Genomic DNA, 24,682 nt, shown 5'->3' with positions numbered 1-24,682 from the left:
CCCGGAGAAGCACCCGACTCAATATCTATCGACTGTACGGGGTGCTTCATGTGACACAGTCACTGGGGGGCAGCCAGGCAGCGTTGTTGGCCCTAAACACAAGGAAAGCATTCAACAGTCTGGGGTGGGGCTATATGTTCACCACACTTCATAAACTGGGACTGGGTCTGCAGTTCTGCGCCTGGGTTAAGCTGCTATACCAGAAACCACTGGTGAGGGTGAGAGTAAACAGAGTGCACTCCCGCACTTTTGCACTGCAGAGAGGTAAGAAACAGGGATGCCTGCTTTTCCATATGCTGTTTGCATTGGCCCTGGAGCCGCTGGCAGCCTGGATCTGGCAGGACCCTTTGGTCCGGGGCATCCCGGGTGGGGAGGGGTGGAAGGAGCATATTTCTCTACACTCAGATGATATTATACTATACATCACAGATCCGCCTCGCTCCATTGACAGGCTACTACAAATCTTCTGCACCTTTGGAGATTACTCTGGGTATACCATTAACTGGGACAAATCCCTACTGTTCCCCCTGACTGGAGAGACAGCCCTGATGCCCCTCCGAGAAGACATTCCTGTGGCACCTGAGGGTTTCAAATACTTGGGGATCTATATAACCAGAGACCTGAAAGAATTCCTCCGAATGAACCTGACCCCACAGGTAGACAGGCTGGAGCGGGATGTAGAACATGGGCGACAATTACCACTGACACTAATAGGTAGGGCAGCCTTATAAAAGATGATGACACTGCCCAAACTGCTTTATGTTTTCCAGAACACACCAGTGGCGAGCCTCAAAATGGTCTTTTGGAAAATAGATCAGGCCCTTAGATCAATGTTGTGGGAGGGGGAACCCCCCCCTATAGCACTAAGGAAGCTTCAGAGGGGGGTCTATGATGGAGGACTGGCTATTCCCGAAGCCCGGATGTACTAATGGGCGACCCAGCTGGTGTTGATCAATTAATGGGCCTTTTTGGGACCTGAGGAGCCAGCTTATAGGGTCGATAGGGCAGAGATGGGTGCCTCGGGTTATGATGGGGTCTTAAACTGTCGGCGGAGGGCCCAGGACTTACCGACTCACACCCTGACTGTGGTACAGGCATGGAGAGAGGCAAATCACTACCTTAGGGAGGAGGGAGTGGTGTGTGCTCATGCCCCACTCTGGACTGGCAACTTCCTAAGGGAAGTGAGTGCGCTGCAGGGGTTCTCAAGAACAGCCTTGATTGGGATAGAACACCTGGGGGATGTATGGATGGTCAATGCTGTAATATCTTTTGAGGACCTGCAGATGGAATTTGCCTTACAGGAGGCGGAAAGATACAAATACTTGCGATTGCACCATGCACTGCGTAGCCACAAACATATTGGGGAACACATCTGAGATACAACCCTACTTGAAGACAGGATCCTAGCTGAGCCACTACTAAAACAGGCAGTTTCAATAATTTATAGCTCCCCAACATCTCCCCCAACCCCACTGAACGACTGCGGGTGGCATGGCAGGAAGACGTAGGTCCCATGGATGGAGATGACTGGGCAGATGCGCTGAAAAGCGCTAGAGAAACTGCAATTCGGTCCCGCTTTTGACTGGTGCAGCTTCGGATACTACACGAGTTCTATCTCTTCAGGGCGCACCCAATCAGATCTCTGTGTGAGAAGGTGTGAGATGCCAGGGACATTCTATCACATCCTATGGTCCTGCCCTCAGATACAGTTGTTTTGGACAGAAGTGGTGGAAGTGATGTCCCGAGTGGTGGGAGGCCCGAGTCCGATGGACCCTAGGTGGCTACTCCTGTCGATCCCAGGAGAAATGAGGAGGAAAAAAAAACAGATAGTATGGCTGAGGTTGGCCGCAGGGGTGGCTAAGAGGAATGTGGCCAGAAGTTTGTGGGGCTCCCCATTGACCGTGGGGGGCAGACTGGGTGGCAGATATGGACTGGTGCTGCGGGACAGAGAGAGAGGTCTAAGCAGGGGGTGCCCAGCAAAATGGGATAAGATATGGGGACAATGGAGCACAACTCAGGGTACATGAGCAGAAAGTGGGTGCCGGGGAAAAGGAAATGGGCACAAGAAAGGTGGAGATTGGATTCCTAACTATTGGCGGGAGGAGGGTAGGTAGAAGTGAACTAGAAGGGATCTGTGGACAAAAGGTCCTGGAAAGATTTTGGACTCCGTCACACCCGTTCATTGCCTGTCATGTCATATTTCCATTGTTTACATGTATTGTATGCCACGTGGTGTTAAATAAAAAGATTTACCAAAAAAAAGGATAATTTTATGGTTGTACATTCTTCTAAGAAGACATTTGTCAGTCACAGCTCCCCCGGCACGTAAAGCAAACAGCTGGTGGCCCAAGTACAACAGTTGAAAGAAGAGCAGCATCAAACCAGTTTTTTTCTGGAGACACTGTTCAAACAAATGCAAGGATGTAGGCCTGGAAAGAAAGACTATTGTACATGGTGGCATCAGGCAGCCCTTAAGTTGTCAAACACCTACTGACTGTAGATAACTGTAGATCTTATTATGAAAAGTTACCCATAGTTGGGTATAAGGGTTTACGTCAGATGTACAAACTCAGCTTAATTTCCAGTTTGCTGGAGGACACCTGTTTGGACCTACAGTAGACCAGGTCATAGAAGATACTAAAAAACACAGGAAATTATTTTAGACATGTAACGTTCAACTGCTACATGCACAGAATTCAATTTAGGTGATTACTGTATAGGGTACATTCCTTTACAACAGGAGGAGACCATCTGACATCACAAGATGCCAAAGATGGCTACCTTCAGCTACCAATGCATCCCAATTACGAACAATACCTGGCATTTTTGATAGGTGACAAACCTATATTTGCTATCCTGCCAGTTAGAATCATGTCAATGCTCAGTGTTCTCACAATGCCTCTCTGTATTTGTATTCTACAGACAACCCATCCATGTTTGTCCACATCTGGACGATTGGCTGGTAAAGGGGAAACTGTTTCACAACAGCACTACACCACTAAAAAAATGTAGCTGCTACATTGGTTCAGCTTCACTATTAATTGAAGGAAATATCTCTGAACTGCACTTCCCTTACTCTGTGTGAATGTACAGACTTGGAACCACAAACAGCTCATTCAATGGATGGTGTCTTCCTCGCCCTTGATTTTACCCAACTACATATAATTGGAGTCAGTGGGACTATTTTTAAAATCTAGGTTGATAATAAAGTGTCCATTAATTTTAGGACAGATGAGGATACGTATGGCAGTTTTATTGTATGCATGATTTAACTAAACAAGACTGTTTTCACTCAGAAGTACATTTTATGTGGTTAAGTAGCAGTACAATAGTGCTATTAAAGTACAGTTTTTGTACTACGGTTTAAACAAATGTACTACAGAAGATTGACATGAAGAATATTGTGGTTCAAAAATATCGAGGGACAAAATATCAAAAAGTAAGGGCGTATAGGGAAGTATAAATGTACTGTTCCTAACTCCACATCTACATACGTTGAACAAATATGTACCACGTAGGTAACTATATGTGGAGTTAGGTAGAGAAAACCTACACTTGCTTGCCTGTCGATATTTTTGGATATTTTGTCCTCGATAGTTGGTACCCTTAATATTCTGACTTTGATATTTATTATGCACACTGTTTAAATAGGTATGCATTTGCTTTTCTAAGAAAGTCTAATTTGTGTCTGCAGTGACGCAAACATTTAAAGTTATTAATATTTTTCACACAATTGGGTTAGGTGAAGAGTATGTATTAGAACTTGGACTCGTAGCGCCATCCAAACTCAACAATTTAAACAGTAGCTCACATCTTCATAAATAAGATACTTTCTTCTGATGATCTATTTCCCATCCTGATTGCTTGGAAATGCCGGAAACTTCCATCGGCTATTACCAGGTGCACTATCAGTATTCCTTTATGACACAATGCTAAGCAAGAAGCAGAAACCACAGGGATATGACAGAATGAGCACCTGGCAGAAACTGCACCAGTCTGCAACCATGATGGTTTTTGTTTTGTAGATAACATTAAACAGAGTGCCATTTCCAAGCAAGGCCCTCATTATGAGCATGGGAGAGCTGTATCGCCGGTTGGAGGAAACTGCTGTTCTATACCATGAGTGGTTCAGTGTCCTGACCCAGAGTTACCAGGTTTGAAAACAGCACATCCTCTTTAACTGGTAATACATCTACAACCGGTAAAAAACATGGCTGGAGAGGGATAAGGTATGCAGGCAGAGTTCCAGTCAGGCCACCAACCGCCTTCTCCAGCAACACAGTGGAGCAGTGGTTCCCAACCTGTGGTCCGGGTACCACTGAGGGTCTGAAAAGCCTCCACGGGGGGTCTGCGACTGCTTAGAAAATTAAATAATATTAACAGGATAGATCTCTAGCTTTCAGTAATGACTCAGTGGAGGGTCCCCCGATTCCAATAATGATTTAGTGGGGGTCCCCTTGTTCCAGCAATGATAAAGTGCAGATCCACAGAAGACAAAAGGTTGGGAACCACTGCAGGGAAGCGTAGTCATAGTGGGAAATGGCCCCTTCGCACCACTCTTGGACTTCAGGGAAGGTGCAAAGGCATCAAAATGCCTCCCGATCTTGCTTCTGATCTCCATTAGAGCCTCTTCCTGATGCACCACAAGTTCCCAGGTCCGCCTCAGAGGTCACAGCAAGTAGAGGCCTTCTCAAGAGGCCTTTTTCAATTTTTTTGCACTTTAGCTGTTCACTCTAGCACACCTGTGGCCTCCAAGGATTCACAGGGGCCTCCAGTCAGATCTACACCAACTGGTCCACCCTTGTTGCTGTCTGCACCCCTTGAACCTTAATTTGGGTTCAGCATCAGTGCTGACCTCAGTTCCAGCACCACCCCCTGTGCTGCTTTCGTTTGCACTGAGGCATAGCTCGATGCTGCCAATGCCAGAGGAGGATTTGCAGCCCATTGTGCCATCAGACTCTGACCAGAATCCATCACGACCTCGACCAAGGCCGCACTCATTCAGACAATGACAATTATGATGAGTGGAATGATTATATCCCACAATATGATGAGGAACATTGGTATAAAGAGCTCCAATGCACCAGTGGTCTAAATACTTCACCAGATAATTGCCTTTTGCCCCCGCCCTTCCCCCAGTCCTGCTACAGAGGAAAACACCACCATTGCAGTTGTTATGCGAAGGATGGCATAAGTCTTAGACCTACAGCTTCCTACAATGGAGGTGAAGACTGTAGTTTTGACTAAGGTTCTTCAGCCTGGGCAGGTCCATACTGAGCCTGTATTGCCATTTAATGAGGCTTTCAGGGATACTCTTTTGGGAAACTGGGCAAAATCATGTTTGGATCCACCTGTTAACAGGCAGGTTGCTCATTGCCATCGTCCTGTATCGGGCGATCCAGCCTTTCTCACACAACATGCCACACCAGAGCGTTTGGTGGAAAAGGCATCCACCAGTAACGTCAATCCTAACACCATCCCTACCATCCTACCTTATAGTGAGTGAAACCAAATAGACATTTGGCAAGCGGATTTCTCCTCTACGAGTCTTGCTCAGAGGTAAGTAAATGCCAGCTGTCTTCTAGGCAGCCCACTCCATGCCCTTTGGGACACAGTATCACAGGTTTTATCAGTTGTTCCAGAACCCCACAGGTTGCCCCTTACTCAAGCTCTTCAGGATGGTCATAATGCAGCAAACTTATTAATACATTTTAGCTTGAACACAACCTACTTCTTAGGTCGAGCAATGGGTACCAGTGTGACACTTTGGTGCCATACCTGGATTAAGTCTACGGGCCTCTCCAGAGATGTCAAAGCATCCCTGGGGGACATACTGTCTGATGACTTTGTTCTGTTTGATGACAAGGTGGATTCAACCCTAGAACAAATTAAGGAAAGCATGGCTACAGCACATCTTTGGATTTTTCTGCCCCACCAGAAAATTCCACCAACAATTTCGCCCTCTCAGTAGCTAGGACTAGGGTTTCCAGTTTCATCTAAGCCAGACCGTTCCACCAACATAGTAGGCTTTTCAGCTCGTAGTGGCCGAGACCTTGGTTCTCAAAGACAATGGCCAGGACAGCAGGAACAATGTACAGCCCAAACTCCTGCCTCTCTATCATCAGTGGCCACAAGCCAGATTTAGGGGGTGATTCTAATTCTGGCTCCGGGTTTCTCTGGTGGAATCACCTCGTGGAATCTTTAAATGCCATGCCTTTATATGCCTGCAACCATACTAAGCCGATCATCTTCCATCAAGGGAGAGAACTGTGAACAGATCATCTTCCATCAGTGGGGTGAACCATGGCTTGGTCTGTTCACCACTGCCAAGAACACACAATGTCATCAGTTTTGTGCGTTGGACTTTTCAAGGCTGCTTTCAATTTGAGATGCATTCTACCTAGAATGGAGCTCAGGACTCCTGTGTGCCTTTATGCCACTGCCGCTTCTGCCCAAGATCAGTAACAACTGAGCCAAAGTCATCCTAGTGGCACCAAATTGGGCCAGAACAGTGTGGGCTCCAGAACTCACTGGCATGAGCACCTATCTTCTGATCAAGCTGCCACTACGCAAAGGCCTTCTGCTGCAGCAGCAGGGCAGGGAACTGCTCCTGGGCCTGCACAATTTGCATCTCCATGCTTTTGAGATTGAGCTGCAGCCCTTGTCCTCTTTCAGCCTTCTCTCTGAGATCATTCATGTTATTTTGGCACTAAGACGTCCTTTCACTAAATTGGTTTACGACGGTTGTGGGGACAAATGTGCAGCTTAGTGTGGTACTGAAAAACCGACCCACTACAAGCCAAGCTGTCTGAAGTTGTGTTGTTCATTTTATCCTTTGTCCAGCAAAGACTTATTTGGGGCATTGTTAAAGACTATTTGTGAGTTCTTTCAGCTTTTTGTGGTTGTTAGTTTGGCCTTCTTTATTTACATATCCTGTTGTGATCAGGTTTTTGAAAGGTTTGCTACATGCATTACCTCCAAAACCCTTTATGATGCCACAATCGGACTTGAACTTAGTTTTCACATTCCTGACGTGCACCACTTTTGAGCTGCTGCACAGCCATCCATTAAGACTTCTGACATTAAAGATGGTCTTTCTTATCGCTATAACGTCAGCTAGGCATGTGAGTGAGCTGCAGACTCTTTCTGTCAACCCATCTTGTACAATATTCTTCCCAGATAAGTTGGTATTGAGGACCCAAGCTTCCTTTTTACTGAAAGTGGTCACTCTGTTTCATGTCAGGAAGGCTATCAGCTTTCCGTCATTCTTTGCTCTACCTTATTCGTCTGTGGAAGAAGAAGGACTCCGTTGTTTAGTCCCTAAGAGGGCATTTAGGTTTTATAAAGACCACACCAAACAACATCAGGTGAACAATCAGCTCTCTATAGGGTTCCCTGGAGCAGAAAAGGGCAAGGCAGTGCAAAAACAGACCACCTCTCGATGGATTGTTCTCTGAATAAAGATCTGTTATGAACTGACTAAGAAGCATCCCCCCAGACAACTAATGGGCTCATTTCACCAAGGCCAAAGCTGTTGCCACTCTTTGGCACAAGGAGTGCCTCTCATGGATGTTTGTGACGTGGCTACATTCACAAAGCATCATTGTCTTGACAGTCAGGTTTGTCGAGAAGAGCACTTTACCTGCTCAGTCCTGCATGACTTTTTAGTCTGAGCCAGTTCACAGACCCACTTCCTGGCAAGGTACTGCTATAGTATCTATTTACAAGGTGAAGAATCTGAGATTAGAAGTATCCATCAAAAGAAAAAGTTACTTACCATTGGTGATTAAATTTCTGGTGGATACTCTATATCACCAACTCTTTCACCTCAAATTTGACTTCCATCTTTAGTAGGGAAAAGAAGTCATGAAGACTTAAATCCGAATGGTCTCAAATGTGAAGAAAATGGCTCAGCACTGTGGTTGAGGGAGGCCTTTTTAACTCTGCAACCCTCACTCTGAGTAGCACATTGTTAGGTGTGATATTTATCACACTTGCTAAATAACATTATGGCAGCATTTTGGGTGCGACAAACGGCACCTACTAGGAGTTTATCTCCTAAAATGAGGCATAAGGTGATTTGTTGGGGGATGCAGTTTGCAGTAACATAAGCTACTACACACACCAGAATCTATCAGCCAACTCATAATGAGGTCCATAATTGGATTAAGTAAGATACATAAAATTGCATGGATAAATGAACAATAACATTGGGTTTAATTAGCTGCAGTACATACAGAGAACAGATTCACGCTACAAAAACAAGATCACTGGTGCAATAGGTTTTTGCTGTAGTTAACCCACTGACTGACTTGCTGGATTTAATTAGTGGAAAAATGTGGGTTAAATGTCCACAATGATAATAACTTTTTTCTTGATTCATATCTGCTCTACTACTTTTAGGCAGCAAAATTAACATATTTTATTTTTTTAATATATAAATACTATTGTTGTATCAAAAGAGATGCTTTCTGCTCAGGGGCACATTATTTGAATACTGTTTCACACTGAGATGTCACCAGGTAGAAAGCTATTCATTTTTAGGTTTCGCCTGCTAGGGTGCTTGTGCGCTGCGTTTGCAAAATCTTTTGTTGATGAAAAAAAAATCTTAGAAGGAGCTTGGAACCTGCCCCTTTCTTACCTGAACTTACCATTGGTCTATTCAAATGTTGCTCTACTTTCCCTGCTTCTTAAAGGTCAGCATGTCGTCACTTTTAGTGTCACTTCTCATTTCCCTGCTTTGCTTGGCTTTCCATGCCATGTCATGGCACCTCGCCGAAGTACAACTTCTGGTCACTGCCAGTGGCTACTGGCCAGTGTTCTTCTGCTAGCTATGCACATCTGGAGGTACTTTTTTATTTAAAAATGTTCCTAGCAGGCTGTTTTCACTCCTCAAAGAGTCTGGAAGCTGCATGGCTGCTTTGTCTTCACTAATCGACAGACTGGGCTTTAAAGCTCCCTCATGCAAACAACGGGGGCTGTATGTGATACCCCTGGCCCAGAGGTGCCGTCCCACAGCCCACCACCCTTAACATGCATTCCATCTTCTTCCTGCACAGAATCAATGTTTTTTTTTAACTTGCACTCTCCCTGCTCCCTGGTTTCCTCCCGCCCTTCCCACTGCTAGTGCTCCCTAATACCTCCCTGTCCTGCCGTTCTTTCTTTTTTTTTTTAAACAAAGCAATTTTAGATACCGCTAACTCAACCCAAAGGTGTCGAAGCGCTTTACATCAGCACCAGTTACATTACACAAGGACACATTCATTTTCAGTCATGCAGATTGTGATTTTCATTTATTTTACTTTCTGCTGAGTGCATGGCACTCTACAATCCACTCTCCGTCCCGCGGTTGTCGCACTGCACCTTCCCTCCTCCCACGCAGCCCCCATATTGCTTAGCCCTCCCTTATTGCTGCTCCCACAATCCGAGGCAATTGTCTTCATTAATCGGCAGCCCGGGTTTTAAAGCTCCCTCATGCAAACAATGGGAGCTGTGCGTGACACCTCAGGCCCAGAGCCGTCACACAGCACCCCACCCTTAACATGCGTTCCATCTTCTTCCTGCACAGAATTGATGTTTTTTTTTTTAAAGCCTGCACTCTCCCTGCTCTCCGTTTTTTAAAAAAACAATGTTAGATAGGGCTAACGGAGCACTTTACATGAGCACCAGTTACGTTACACAAGGACACATTAATTTTCAGTCACGGAGAGATTGTTGGTTTTCTTTTATTTTACTTTCTGCAGTCACTCCACAGTCCATTCTCCATCCCTCGTGTCGTACCCCACCTTCCCACCTCCCCACCTCCCACGCACCTCCCATGTTGCTTAGCCCTCCCTTGATGCTGCTCCCAAACTTCGAGACAATCTAATTAATATGTACTTTTCTACAGAGACATGCACTGCTGATACTTGCCACTCTGCACACCACCATCGGCTGGCCAGACAACAATCCATTAAAAGTGTAGTCCTTTTCACAGCATTGGTGTATCTATGTATTGCAAAGGGGGTACAAATGGTAAACCTCTCCAAGTGGATACGCTTTTGTTGACATACTCAGGCTAGGGTATGCATATCGCAAAGGCCTGTGTCAATTCAATTCTGTGATTGCCTTTTCTGGTGACATCAGAGGCTTGTGTTTTTAACAGAAATAAAAATACGTGAAACGTATTTCTACTTCAATGGCACCTCTTCCGCATGTGTGTCTTTGTTGTGATCATTACGTGTATCGTCAGGCCAGTAGCTAAGTGCCTGTATATTTCAGCGTGCTACCAGAGGGGAATATGCACCCAATGGATGTCTTTCTAACCCCGAATTCAGACGTTCCAGTTGTGTCCTAAATGACTCACCCATTCATTCTTCTGATGCTAACATGAGCTCATTTGGGATAGTTAATGCCAATGCCTGTTTGTCACCAGCATGTGATAATAAACAGGGAGCCCTAAAGCAAGCTCACCGTAGCGCTTCCGTTTCTGCCATTTGTAAGCGCTATAAACCACACGTTGCTATTATCCATTCAAATGTCCCTCCACATGCCAACCTGGTTTATATGTAAATACACATTTCTACAGCTTTTTGCATTTATTGCTTCAGCTGCCGGCTCCTGAGTAGAGCTTCAGGAAACTAGGAAAGCGGAGGGCCAGTACGGGAAGCTTTTATGTCCAAGGACAGAGAGAACACAATGCCCTCAAGCTGGAGAAAAAAAAAACTTTTCATCTCAGTTATTCCGGTCACCCCGAGTTGTGTAAAACAGCCAGGATGCGGATGACCATGATTATTGTCTGTAAAACAGACTCTCTCCTAAATGAAGCACATCAACCTCAATAATAACACAGTAAGCGGCATATGCAGTAGGAGCTGCCTGCTGAATGAATAGAACATTAACAAAACCAATAGATTTTTGGATAATTATAGATTTGACACATAATCCATCATCTGCTACATAATCTGCAAATTTTAGCCAACATTTTTTTTCTGGCACAAACAGTTAAAAAAGTACTAAAAATACAGTGACACCTGTTACCGTGCAGTGGAAGGCCCTTTGCAAAGCTATCTAATACTTATAATCTTTGAATGCAAAAGAAAAAATAAAGGCGAAACCTATTGGTTTTGCCAATGCTTGTTTACTAGATGTCGCCGCTATCTTCTTGACCCTTATGTACAAGACAACACCCTCTAGCTCTCTCAAAACATGAAATTATAGTCTCAATAAAGCATCTGTTGCACTTTCCAACATCACAGTGCACAAAATGTTGCTGAACACCATGAGTTTCATGATGTTAAGAGGGTTCAGCTCCTCAAGTACTCTCAGGCCATTTTCACTCAACCACAAGTTTCTTTATGAAAGATGTTATGCCCAGTAAGACTTTCCCAGTATTTTACTCCCTAAATTTGGTGTTATAAATGTTTGTCATAAGCAGAAACTTTGTGGAACTGCCTTACGGCTTAATATTTTAAATGCTAATGAGAACTGCTGCTGCCTCACTGTGTGAGAGATGTCTATCTGCGAGAGGCACGGTTAACATCATTTTTAAGCAGGTGTTGCACTTTGTCTCGGACTAGCCCATTGGAGGAAACCTCCTAAAGACATTCGTTCTGATTCCTATACCTTTTAGTACCTTTTAGCACACATAAGCGGTACTTAGGTGAGTGAAACACACAATCTGCATTAGTAAATTTACCATAATGTCCTGGAATTGTAGTAGCGTTAGGAAACGTGGCAGAAACGGTTGGCTTTTGAAGGTGGGAAGGCTTTTATACATAACATTTGCAGATTTTTGTGGTCACAGGCATTTTGAATGTAATGAATATCTAATGAAACATATTTAATATTAATCATGTTAGGTGCTTTTCTTTTGTGTGAAAATACAGAAATTCACCACATAGTTAATGATGTGAAGTACTTTCTCAACAGAGAAAATGTTGTTCTCTTTGGAGACAAAAGTAACACAGTTACATGCGGAAAAGATCATTTGGTTATCATCATTCATGCATACAGATTTGCACCTATTGGAAAACCACAAGAGCACACTTTGCGCAGTTGGAGTACTCTAGGATATGTGTTCAAGATTTTCAGGAGTAAAACTGCAATTCAAAAAACTATTTCAAATTTTAAGAGTAACCCGACAAGTGTAGATGTCTGACGTTTTATAGCCTGACTTATATTAAGCATCTCAATTGTTTCATAGTTGGTCCATGATGCACCAGTTCTACAGTGGTCTCCCAAAGCAGTGGGATGTTCACTTGTATTCTGCAAATTAGAAGACCTTGACAACAGACACACCAAAACGGGATTTAGACACATCTGCTTGCTACTATAACCTACCTGTCAGCCAAGGCAATTGATTCAGGGTCTGTGGGAGGGATATTGAAGCATACTCCAGGTGCATTAAATTTCTTCCCAGACGCATCAGCCACTTCCCACTTCTCTCCCTTGTTGGCCTTCAACGTGTAGCGTTGTCCACGAGAAAGCTGACCCTGGAGAAAACACAGAAAAAGCAGAGCAGGTCCATAGGTTGTCTTGATCCAGTTTAGAACGAATGAAAAATGGTCTTTCCTCTGCTTGTTTTTATTGTGCTCCAGTTCCCTAACACAAAGGTCACCAACTACAGCTCTACTGTCGCCAAAATATTTACACCAGATGCAGCATGTGCTAACCAGTACATTGAAAAACACTGCAAGCTACAACCATCATTTCAAAATAGTGCATTCCTGGTTTGGTCAATAATGAATCAAAAAGTACCACTAATATGTAATGTGTCTCCATCTCCCCCTTGGGACTACCACTCTTAGTAATACTCAAGGTTCCGTGGAAAAGCAACGCCAGACAACTCACTAGGATACGCCGGCAAAAGGATCCCAAATTGCCACTAAAATCACCAAATAGTCACAGTTGTCAGGGGACCAGTGAAAAAAAGGAACTCTATTTAAAGTGCCAAAATTATTTGCAAGAGCACTACTACCAACTACTACTACTACCACCAGTGGTACCAACACTAATCATTTACTGCTACTGTTATTGTCCTAGTATCACCACTAATGGTATCGTTATGCACGCTTTCAAAGGAAACCTTTAGTGAGAACAATAGCCGCTTACTCCTTCCTCTGTCAGAACCCTGTGATCTCTCCGTGGTGGTGATCTTCATCCTTTTATGTACCTTGGAAGGCAAGTGGCACTACTATGCTACCAATCGCATTCTCCTCCTTCAGCTGGGGTCTCTTTAGATCCCCACTGGTGGGGAAATTGAGGCTGTGTTGACATGCGTTCTTGTAGAGCTGCTTTCAGTAATGCACAGCTCTCCACTCACAGTGTGGAAGCGGAGGAGGCGGCTTCAGGTTGCAAATTAAGGCTCTCAAAAAATAAGCGAAGTAAAAAATGCAAGATCTGTAATGACAATAGCTGCATAAACTACTTATATTAGGGTTAGTACTACACTACAAGGACTACTTCTACTGGCACTAACAGTAGGATCTCTTCCTGTCATTGTGACTGAATATCGATGACCACCACTCCCTCCAGACAACTCCTGCACTACTCTGGAAAGGTTCTTCCAGGCACTAACTATTCTTAACAAATTACGCTCTTTTGTGTGCTATGATGAGTTAAGCTTGCACACCAGGGAACTTCCTTGAAAGGAGACAAATCGACTGCTTTTCTACTTCTTGCTTGTGCCCCTGCTCACACATTTCAGTGTGGCTTTCTTCTCAATATCTGCATCTTACTCTTGCTCTTCTTTCTCCACCATATTTGCTTCCTTCAAAGCTTACCTCCTCACAGTCAAAATCGCAGAGAGCCTCCACGGGGATGGGCTTCAGGGGCGTCTCCCTCCGATACTTAAGGGGCACCACCTGCTGACTACGCTTCTGCAGGGACTTCACCACGTCATCGTACTTATCCAGGGCCTTCTCCTGCTCCTAAAAGCCGAGCATCAAAACAGTGGACAGGGAAACAGTGAGGAAAACAGGAAATGAAGAAAGAGACAATGCAAAACAATTAGCATTAAGAAAACAGAGGAACACAGTTATTGTGAAAGAACATTGGCAAAGCCAATAGGTCTCGCCTTTAAATCGCGTTACTGGACTTTAGCATGGGCGAAAAAAATGCTCGGTTGCTACACCAGAACACGATCATCAAAACTCAGAAAAAAATCTGCAACACAATAATGTACGCATGAGCATGTGTCATAGAGGTCATTTTGTTTGCCTTTTTTATTTTAGTTTACCATTCCAAGATGACTGGCACGAATCTTGGAGCTGTGAATTAAAACACAATATGAATCAAAGTGCATCAGTGGCATAGGAGTGGCCAGTTGCAGGGCCATCCCACAGAAATAAAAAAATGTTTTCATAAATAAATGCAAGTGCACAACGAAACAGAGGGGGCAGCAATGGAAGAGCTTGGAGGGTGGGGCCTAGGTTGAGGTTAACAATTAAAAAGTAAGAAAAAAGCTGGAGGTGTGGGAGGAACAACGTTACAAGCTGTGAAGGAGGTGGCGACAGGAGGAAAGTGGAGGGAAGGTGGATCTGTGAAGAGGAAAACATCATACGAAGGAAAGAGCAAGAAAATACATGTACTCTGGTGGAATGCCGAAAACAAAAAAAAAGAAGTTTCCTAATTGTGAACAGTGGAACGATACTAATCACAAAAGATCTTCAACAATAGAAAGCTGAAAGGTCAACAATATTTAAAAGGTTACGGGAAGACAGTAGGTGGAAGGATGGTAACAGAGATGAAGCAATCATACACAAAGCTATTACACGCTGCCTCGGAGACCTGTTGGCTTTGCCAATGTCTTTTAGCGATGCTGTACAGCATCAACAAGAACCTTTACAACAAAGCGAAAAGATATCATTAAAAAAGTGGGATGATATAGGCCAGCAGCTGTGTCATTTTGAAGGAGTGCATGCAGTTACCTATGTGTACCTACAAAATGACAGAAGTGGCTTTTTTACACTGATCTGAGACAGATATTAAATAAAACAAGAAATAGAAGTAGTGCATAAACTCTTTGCTGCCTGGTCCTCTGCCAAACATAATTTAAAACATTTTTTAAATGACAGGGTATTGGGGGGAGACAGCAACTGTGCGTTAGGGGCAGCAAAATGGAGCAGGGGGATAGGATGGGAGAAGCAGCACTTGAGGTGGTGCAGGCAAGCAGCACCCAAATGGGAACCAGACAAGAAAGCAATGCTAATGGGTGGGAGAAGCACATGATGGCAAGCGCACCACTGATGAGGGTCTGGGGAGAAGGACACAAAGAAAACAGCTGGAAAATACATGCAGTCCTGTGGAGTGCTTAACAAAAAAGAAAAAAAGTTGTGCCTGAAAAGTAAGCAGAGGATCGACACAGGTAATGAGTCTATTTTCCAAGCCAACAGCAAACAAAAGAAGAGGAAGAAAAAGCCACACAGGCTAAAGAATAGAAAGCAAGTAAATGTGAGTGACAATAACGTCAGCCAATGATAAGCAGTGGGTGGTCTGTAGCCCACAGTAGGCTGACAACAGATCATTTTGGAAACAAATAGCTTGCACTGTCTAGTTGGTGAGACCTAAAAATAAGCTGTCAGCTGATCTGTATACAAAATGAGTGCACACTTGTTAAAGTCACCAGAAATGAATCCTATTTTCATGTTCCCCTTGGCCCTTTACATTGATCCCATATACTTCGATTTCAAGTCTATTTAGCTATCCCACTTTTCCCAATTCCACCGCGCACTGTCTATAAACAACCCCACTGTCTCTGAACAGGTCGCCTGCTCCCTCAAAGCTGGTTAGTGGACTCACATCCAAATCCCGCTGAAGAGATTCAATCTGATACTTGTCCTTGAAGTCGGGGTTGTACTTTTGATCAAGTTCCATATCCACCTTCTTCAACAGATCCTGGGCATCCTTTGCATCTTTGTGGAACTGCAGCAGAACAAAACAACAACTGCATGATAAATCAAGCAGACGACAACAACATGTATGGTATGCCCATGGACTAGGTGGAGAGATGATATAATTTTATTCCAAAACCATTATCAAACCTAAAATATTTCCCATGAGGCTCTGCTAGAAATAAATATACTATGTTATCATCTGTAATTAGAGTAAGAGCTACATTAAGCTAATGCTTTAGTTCAGAGCTGATATCAAATGGATTCTCCTAAGATTGCAACTTAAGTTGTAGTTGGGTGCAGAAAATATGTTTGACTATTACATGTGTTCAAAAGTCTCATATAGCTAGTTTGTGGGTTTTGGACATACTTTGCAGCACCTAAATAAACCTAACTTGTGCATCTGGGTAATTATACCATAAAGCAACTACAATTTCCCATGTACAGTGACTGAACACAAGAGTACCATCTGCTTCTGGAATGCAAAACCAGGCGCTTCATTATGAAGTCCTATGAAGAAGCGATTCTTTATCCTGTAGACCTAGGACTCCTACCAGACTCCACATACACTGGCATAACAGGAAAGGTAATAACCCCATCCAAGAATCATACATCATGCCCCACTTACAATGGCCAAAAAGGTAGATTTCCTCATGACCCAGAACCATCTCCCAAGTCCAGTGAGGAAAGAACGAAAAGGAACGATATGCTGTTGACACAGAACCATTCACCAGGTTTTCCTTAAAAAGATTCAGGGAAAGATACTCAAGTGATCCCTGCCTACCAGGCCCAATCAACGTAACTGATAATGTGTGAACATATTTATTCACAAACTCTTACTACAAGGACATTACTTGTGGAGGCATAGAGAAGCATTTTGCTTGAAACTCTCAGAGGCGTGAACCTCAGGAAAGATAGCTCTGTGATACTTATAGCTTCCTACTGTGCACATCGTAGGCTAAGCACTACATCGTCGAACGCCCAGGTGCCATCAGATTAGGAAATACGTGTGCACAGTTGTCATGATGGCTAAATGGGATCAGAAACAACCTAGAGACTTGCAGGTCACGCATTTCTAGCCTGGCAGAGCTGGCACAGCAGGTAATTATTTTCATATAAATACAATAATTAATATTCAAATGCCCATGACAGCTCTGTTCCTTGATGGTCTAGAAAGAATTCAGTTTGTGGTGTAAACAATGTTTTTTATGAGCCTCTGATGTGACTGGCTTCCGCGTTTATAGATTCCCTGTAAGTCTTGTTTCTTATTAATAATTAAGTCTATGACATAGACTTAGTTTGCACGTTACTGCTCCCTTGTTGGTTTAATGTAGCCTTCTCTCTTATGCAATGTTCACCACTGAGAAATGATAAATTATTGATTTACTCAAGCACCATCCAATTTCCCTGTTAATAGATGGCTTAGTGTAGGCTGACTAGTATTGTTTAGTCTTTAATAGAATTTTTGAGAGTGCAATTAGAACGAGAAGGTGTTATTTTAGAAACAAAGGTGCACAGTTTCCCAGCCTTTGTTTCTTCTTACGACCAGTAATGGAAACTGAACAAAGTTACTCTGGGAACTCACAAATTAGTGGCAGGTTTCAGGGATCCTGAAGGGTGGAAACAACAAGCAGTGCCACAAGAAGCAGATTTAATGACAGCCAGCGTATGAATTATTGTTTTGGAAATGAAACCACAAAAAAAAAATTGTCAATATTTGCCCACAAGCATACACCATGTTGTAATAGGATAGAAGGATAAGGCACCTGCTGCAAAAACCTATTTCTTAATGTGGATTCTTAAACAGCTCAGAGAGATATGGGGGCAGATTTAAGAGCCCCTTGCGCCTCTTTAGCGCCACCTTAGCGCACAAGCGCTCCGACCCTGTTGTAATCGCGCTACTTTTTTTGGTTTTCAATTTCAGTAAGATTGCGCGTTTTTTTTCTTTCAATTTATGTGGCAAGAAAAGTCCCATTAGGAGTTTACAACGCTTATAGCTCTAAATCGAGCAAATGTGAGACCCGTTGCATTGCAAATGCTTGTATTTTTAAAGCTAAGGTGGCCTTTTCCCTGCACCATATTTACAAAGTGGTGCAATGCATGCATTGTGTCACTTTGTAACCCTTTGCACCACATTATGCATGTGTCATGCATAATGTATGCAAATGGGGCGTTTCGGCGCAAGGAGGCCAGCAAAAAAAATTCATAGCACCATTTTGGCATAATTTATAACACCTGCTAAAAGCGGGCATTAAAAGGACGCACCCATTGTAAGATATGGGCCTCCTTGAACTTTTGGTCTAATAGCGTAAAATTTTTTACGTTAGTGGAGCAGAGCGCCACAATAGCATCTGAGTGGCCAGGCCAGGCAGGTGACATAAGAGGCACCCTGTGATAGGTAGTTACCTGGTTAGGTGACCAAGCCCCCTCTTTGGGCTATACAGGGTCTTCCTTCAGGGTAGGTCCTCAGATTAGGCTTGCAAGACTCCAGCAGGATTCATCTGCAACCTCCACTTCAACTTCTGGCTACTGGAACTGCGTCTGGACCCTCAAGGAACCAACATCGCTGCTAACTTGGAACAAGACTCTTCTGCAACTTTGTTTCTCTGGCTCCTGCCAGCTTTGCAACATTTACCCAGCCATGCATCCTCAGAAGACTGCAACTCTTCAGCCTGCTGAAGAAGTAAAAGGAATGGGGTGAAGGCATCACTCCCCTTCAACCACAGGTACCTTGCTGCAATGACGACCGGCTGCGTGGATCTCCCCTCATCCTGATTGGCATGGGTCCTGTATCATGGATGGTGGCCCGGAGAGTCTCCCTTGGTCCTCCCTACCAGCTGTTTCACTTTGGTGACTGTAAGTCCTTTCCACTCCACGTAAGACAGCAGCCCCGTGCACCGCGTCCTTTCCAGCTGCCAAGTCTTGTTTGCTTCACCTCCAAGAGGAACTTCAGGCATCATGTATCTCCAGTCCCCAGCACTCCCTCCTGCAACTCCTGGGCTTCTGCGTGGTCCTTCGGTGACATTGGCGCAACTTCTGTGGCGCTGCGTGGGCTGCTTCAGCGACTTCTGTGTCCCTGTCCTGTGGGTGCTGCCTCTGCTCCTGTGGGCCTCCTGTGATGCGGAGTGTCCCCTATGACTCCCCCTCCTGTGTAGAGTCCTCCTGGACATTGCTGGTCCCTGACAGCACCTCTTTTCCTCCAACTGTGAATTTGCCTTTGCCAAGGCTTGTTAGTGGAAATACTTCACCAACGCCCATCTGCAACCCACTTTCCAGCAAGGGACACCTTTTGCACACATCAGGAACTCTTCTCCAGCTTCTGTGCTGCATTGGTGACCTGTCTTCCTTCTTCGTCGACCAACTCTAAAAGGTAGCTCCGGGTGGGTAGTAACTCCTACTCCCCCTGGACTCCACAGACACTTCTCGACTTGGTCCCCTCTCTCCACAGGTCTCCATCTTCGGTAATCCATTGCTGGCTCCTTGTAGGCTGTTCTGGGTGTCTTCTTTTTCTTCTTTTCATCCTTTGTGGTGGTTTTAGGGAAATCCAGTGTTTTACTACTTCATTCCTGGTCGCTGGGGGGTACTGCATTACTTACCTGTGTGGTTTCCTAGTGCTCCCAGCTCCCCTCTACACAATTTACTTACCTAAGTGAGGGCCCTGTGTTCGCATTACACTTTCTTAGTATATGGTTTGGCTATCCCAGGGCTACTATTGCTTATACTGTGTTCCAAGAATAAAGTACCTTTATTTTTGTACAACCAAGTGTTTTCTTTCTTGTATGTAAGCACTGTGTGACTCTAGTGGTATTGCATGAGCTTTGCATGTCTCCTAGATAAGCCCTGGCTGCTCATCCACAGCTACCACTAGTGAGCCTGGCTTCTAGACACTGCCTACGCTTCACTGAGAGGGGATACCTGGACCTGGTATAAGGTGAAAGTACCATAGGTAACCACCACACACCAGACCAGCTTCCTACAGGGGGTACCTGGTGATATGTAGCAGCCCTCCCTACTAACTCTTGAAAATATGTAGTGTCTTCAGGTGGTGAAGGCCTAACTTGGTAGATTTCTACATCAGGATTGATGTGTTTGTCCACATCATACTGTGACCATAGATCTATGTCCTCCTGGAAATGTGGTGTATCATCACTAATCTCATGGATATCTTGACCTGGGTGAGGAGCCCCTTGTGGAGACATTTCTAATGGGTCTTTTATAGAGTGTTGTGAAGATGGGGTTTGTGGTGGTGGTGGAGGGGTAATGGGTGGAGGGGATGAAGGTAAAGGTAGATGAATCGCCTGCGGCTCCTTGTCCACTCTTTTTTGTTTTGGTGGAGATTCATTTGTATCCAAAGCTTCCTCAAAAGTGAGCTGTCTTTTAGGAGGAGTAATTTTTACCAGTACCCTTCCAGAATGAGGCTGCATATGTAGTTGGGACTGTTTCCATTGGAGCTGTTGCTCAATTTTCTGAAGAATCAGCTCCGGGCCTTTTTTTCAGGTCTGAATTAGATTTCAGATCAAGTTTTTTCGGTACCTAAGAGGTTTTCACTTTCGATGCCCAAGATGTTGGTGCCGATGCGGGCAGTCTTTTCGGTGTATGGTGTGGACGTTTTCAGTGCTGGAGTCAGCGACACTCGGCTTGGAATGGAAGTTTCAGTTTTAGATTTATGTTTCGGTGCTCAGCTTGATTGTGGGGCATCCAAACAGATTTTTCGATGCCTGCCATGGCCAGAAAGCAGTGGGTCTCGACAGCTTCCATGTGCCATGTAGTCTTTTGGGTCAGGCAGGGGCATGTTTACTCACTGCCTGCTGACCCGGTAGGACCCTCCTTCATTTCTAGAGTCATTTCGGTCTCTGAATCTGAGTCTTGGACAAAAAACGCCTCCTCTTCCAATCCAATCCGAATCCAACATGACGTCCTGCATGCCGAAAATATAGGACTTTTCCTCCAAATCCTGTCTCTACATTTTGTGTGGACAAGCTCTTTGGTCTCATAAAGGTTTCTTCGACCTGAAAGATTGGCCGGCCTCATACTCTTCCTCTCGGTGTTCTGGCAATAGGCAGAGGTTACAGACCTGATGGTGATCGGTCCGAGGGAATTTGAAGTGACACTTCGGACAAAAACAGAATGGCATCTGTTCCATCAGTTCTTCATTCTTGATGATATCAAATTGAGAAAATTGCCGCCCCAAGGGCCTCGAACGAATGAGTTACTTATACAGTTTTTTTTTTTACCCTGGAACGTAATGTTAAAAAGAATCACGCTATTGAAACAATACCGACGGATTTGGAGATGTTTCACGAATCAAAGGTGCCTAAAACGATCTCGGGCCAGAGCTCCGAAAGAACACTACCAGACCCAACAGTGGAAGAAAACAATCTGAAGATGGAGTTGAGGATCGTGTGCATTGCAAACAAGAGGAGTCACTATGTCCCATGACTCAAAAGACTGTCAAACAAAAACAAGTTGCAAACTACCGGATCCAACAATAGATGGCAGCAGTATGCAGAGAATGTGTATCTATAGCTACACAAGCCATCAAACAGAGCTAATATGATGCATATATTTTACCTAGATATTGCACTTTTATCAGTGTATTACATTAGGTTGTAAACAGTATTAGGTAAAGTTCAAATTATTACTTAAACAGTGCAAGACACTATCATGGCTGAATGAATTTCAGCCTACTGGGAAGTTATTCTGGGGGTACTATAGACTCTTTCTCCTCTTGCATGAAGGGACAATATTCTGGACTATCAGTAACTAATCTTTGGTTAAATCCTAGAACTGAAGCAAGGTGAGGAAGTAAATATCAGAACGGGCCACAGGGTTGGCACAGTTGTTGAAGCCTCCTTTTCTATCTGCCCTCAGGAACAAACCAGAGACCAGCCAGCCTTAAGGTACAAGCAGAAATATTTAATAATACGTGCACGGATACTGTGGCTTGAAAGGCCAAGGCCAAGCAGTCTGAATTGCGGAGCTCCAATACAATCTTTTATGCATGAAAACCAAAAAAGAGTGAAAATACATCATCCAATCAGAACAACTGAAAGATAACTTCTTCATCAAGTACATGGCGCGATGTTGATCAGGAGATGCATGGTATTACACATATATTAGGCATCTATCCAATCACAGTAGAATAACATTTTATGGTGGCAGCGTGATACAAGATGATCACAAGCATGACCTTCACATTTCGCAGATGTTTGGGACTTTCCAAGGCGTCACCAATCCAGCTTCCTCAAAACCTCTCCTCAGACCTATGTGGACATCGAGATGTCTGTCTGTTGCTGGGCGAATGAAGCAATGCATGTGTGAGAAAGTAGCCTCTTTCTAGCCTTGTTACCCCCACTTTGGGCCTGTTTGTGAGTGTATGTCAGGGTGTTTTCACTGTCTCACTGGGATCCTGCCAGCCACGGCCCAGTGCTCATAGTGAAAACCCTATGTTTTCAGTATGTTTGTTATGTGTCACTGGGACCCTGCTAGTCAGGACCCCAGTGCTCATAAGTTTGTGACCTATAGGTATGTGTTCCCTGTGTGATGCCTAACTGTCTCACTGAGGCTCTGCTAACCAGAACCTCAGTGGTTATGCTCTCTCATTTCTTTCAAATTGTCACTAACAGGCTGGTGACCAATTTTACCAATTTACATTGGCTTACTGGAACACCCTTATAATTCCCTAGTATATGGTACTGAGGTACCCAGGGTATTGGGGTTCCAGGAGATCCCTATGGGCTGCAGCATTTCTTTTGCCACCCATAGGGAGCTCTGACAATTCTTACACAGGCCTGCCACTGCAGCCTGAGTGAAATAACGTCCACGTTATTTCACAGCCATTTTACACTGCACTTAAGTAACTTATAAGTCACCTATATGTCTAACCTTTACCTGGTAAAGGTTAGGTGCAAAGTTACTTAGTGTGAGGGCACCCTGGCACTAGCCAAGGTGCCCCCACATTGATCAGGGCCAATTCCCCAGACTTTGTGAGTGCGGGGACACCATTACACGCGTGCACTACATATAGGTCACTACCTATATGTAGCTTCACAATGGTAACTCCGAATATGGCCATGTAACATGTCTATGATCATGGAATTGCCCCCTCTATGCCATCCTGGCATAGTTGGCACAATCCCATGATCCCAGTGGTCTGTAGCACAGACCCTGGTACTGCCAAACTGCCTTTCCTGGGGTTTCACTGCAGCTGCTGCTGCTGCCAACCCCTCAGACAGGTTTCTGCCCTCCTGGGGTCCAGCCAGGCTTGGCCCAGGATGGCAGAACAAAGGACTTCCTCTGAGAGAGGGTGTTACACCCTCTCCCTTTGGAAAATGGTGTGAAGGCAGGGGAGGAGTAGCCTCCCCCAGCCTCTGGAAATGCTTTCATGGGCACACATGGTGCCCATTTCTGCATAAGCCAGTCTACACCGGTTCAGGGACCCCTTAGCCCTGCTCTGGCGCGAAACTGGACAAAGGAAAGGGGAGTGACCACTCCCCTGACCTGCACCTCCCCTGGGAGGTGTCCAGAGCTCCTCCAGTGTGCTCCAGACCTCTGCCATCTTGGAAACAGAGGTGCTGCTGGCACACTGGACTGCTCTGAGTGGCCAGTGCCACCAGGTGACGTCAGAGACTCCTTCTGATAGGCTCCTTCAGGTGTTGCTAGCCTATCCTCTCTCCTAGGTAGCCAACCCCTCTTTTCTGGCTATTTAGGGTCTCTGTCTCTGGGGATTCCTTAGATAACAAATGCAAGAGCTCATCCGAGTTCCTCTGCAACTCTCTCTTCACCTTCTGCCAAGGAATCGACTGCTGACTGCGCTGGAAGCCTGCAAAACTGCAACAAAGTAGCAAAGACGACTACTGCAACTCTGTAACGCTGATCCTGCCGCCTTCTCGACTGTTTTCCTGGTGGTGCATGCTGTGGGGGTAGTCTGCCTCCTCCCTGCACTAGAAGCTCCGAAGAAATCTCCCGTGGGTCGACGGAATCGTCCCCCTGCAACCGCAGGCACCAAAGAACTGCATCACCGGTACCCTGGGTCTCCTCTCAGCACGACGAGCGAGGTCCCTTGAATCCAGCAACTCTGTCCAAGTGACTTCCACAGTCCAGTGACTCTTCAGTCCAAGTTTGATGGAGGTAAGTCCTTGCCTCCCCACGCCAGCCTGCATTGCTGGGAACCGCGACTTTTGCAGCTACTCCGGCCTCCGTGCACTTCCGGCGGAAATCCTTTGTGCACAGTCCAGCCTGGGTCCACGGCACTCTAACCTGCATTGCACGACCTCCTAAGTTGTCCTCCGGCGACGTGGGACTCCTTTGTGCGACTTCGGGTGAGCACCGTTTCACGCATCTTCGTAGTGCCTGTTCCGGCACTTCTGCGGGTGCTGCCTGCTTCTGAGAGGGCTCCTTGTCTTGCTCGACGCCCCCTCTGTCCCCAGACGCAATTGGCGACATCCTGGTCCCTCCTGGGCCACAGCAGCATCCAAAAACCCTAACCACACGATTTGCAGCTAGCAAGGCTTGTTGGCGGTCTTTCTTCAGGAAAACACTTCTGCACGACTCTCCACGGCGTGGGGGATCCATCCTCCAAAGGGGAAGTCTCTAGCCCTTTTCGTTCCTGCAGAACCTTCAGCTTCTACTGTCCAGTAGCAGCTTCTTTGCACCCACAGCTGGCATTTCCTGAGCATCTGCCCATCTCCGACTTGCTTGTGACTTTTGGACTTGGTCCCCTTGTTCCACAGGTACCCTCGACTGGAAATCCATCGTTGTTGCATTGCTGGTTTGTGTCTTTCCTGCAGAATTCCCCTATCACGACTTCT

The 24,682-nt window shown here is 45.1% G+C and overlaps 1 protein-coding gene across 3 annotated transcripts in view; it reads right to left on the bottom strand.

The window, feature by feature from the left end:
- Positions 1 to 24,682, bottom strand: part of PPL (periplakin) — a 453,724-nt gene that overhangs the window by 135,348 nt on the left and 293,694 nt on the right. For all 3 annotated transcript variants that reach the window (XM_069210696.1, XM_069210694.1, XM_069210695.1), the window contains exons 10-12: positions 15,781 to 15,903; positions 13,764 to 13,910; positions 12,322 to 12,473 (exon numbers count right to left, since the gene is read on the bottom strand). In XM_069210696.1, the coding sequence (XP_069066797.1) occupies positions 12,322 to 12,473; positions 13,764 to 13,910; positions 15,781 to 15,903 (422 nt within the window). The remainder of the gene's footprint in view (positions 1 to 12,321; positions 12,474 to 13,763; positions 13,911 to 15,780; positions 15,904 to 24,682) is intronic.

Source organism: Pleurodeles waltl, chromosome 10, assembly GCF_031143425.1.
Source record: "Pleurodeles waltl isolate 20211129_DDA chromosome 10, aPleWal1.hap1.20221129, whole genome shotgun sequence".
NCBI lineage: Eukaryota > Metazoa > Chordata > Amphibia > Caudata > Salamandridae > Pleurodeles > Pleurodeles waltl.
The sequence above is the reverse complement of the archived record's forward strand: the minus strand, read 5'-3'. Positions and strand labels throughout refer to the sequence as shown.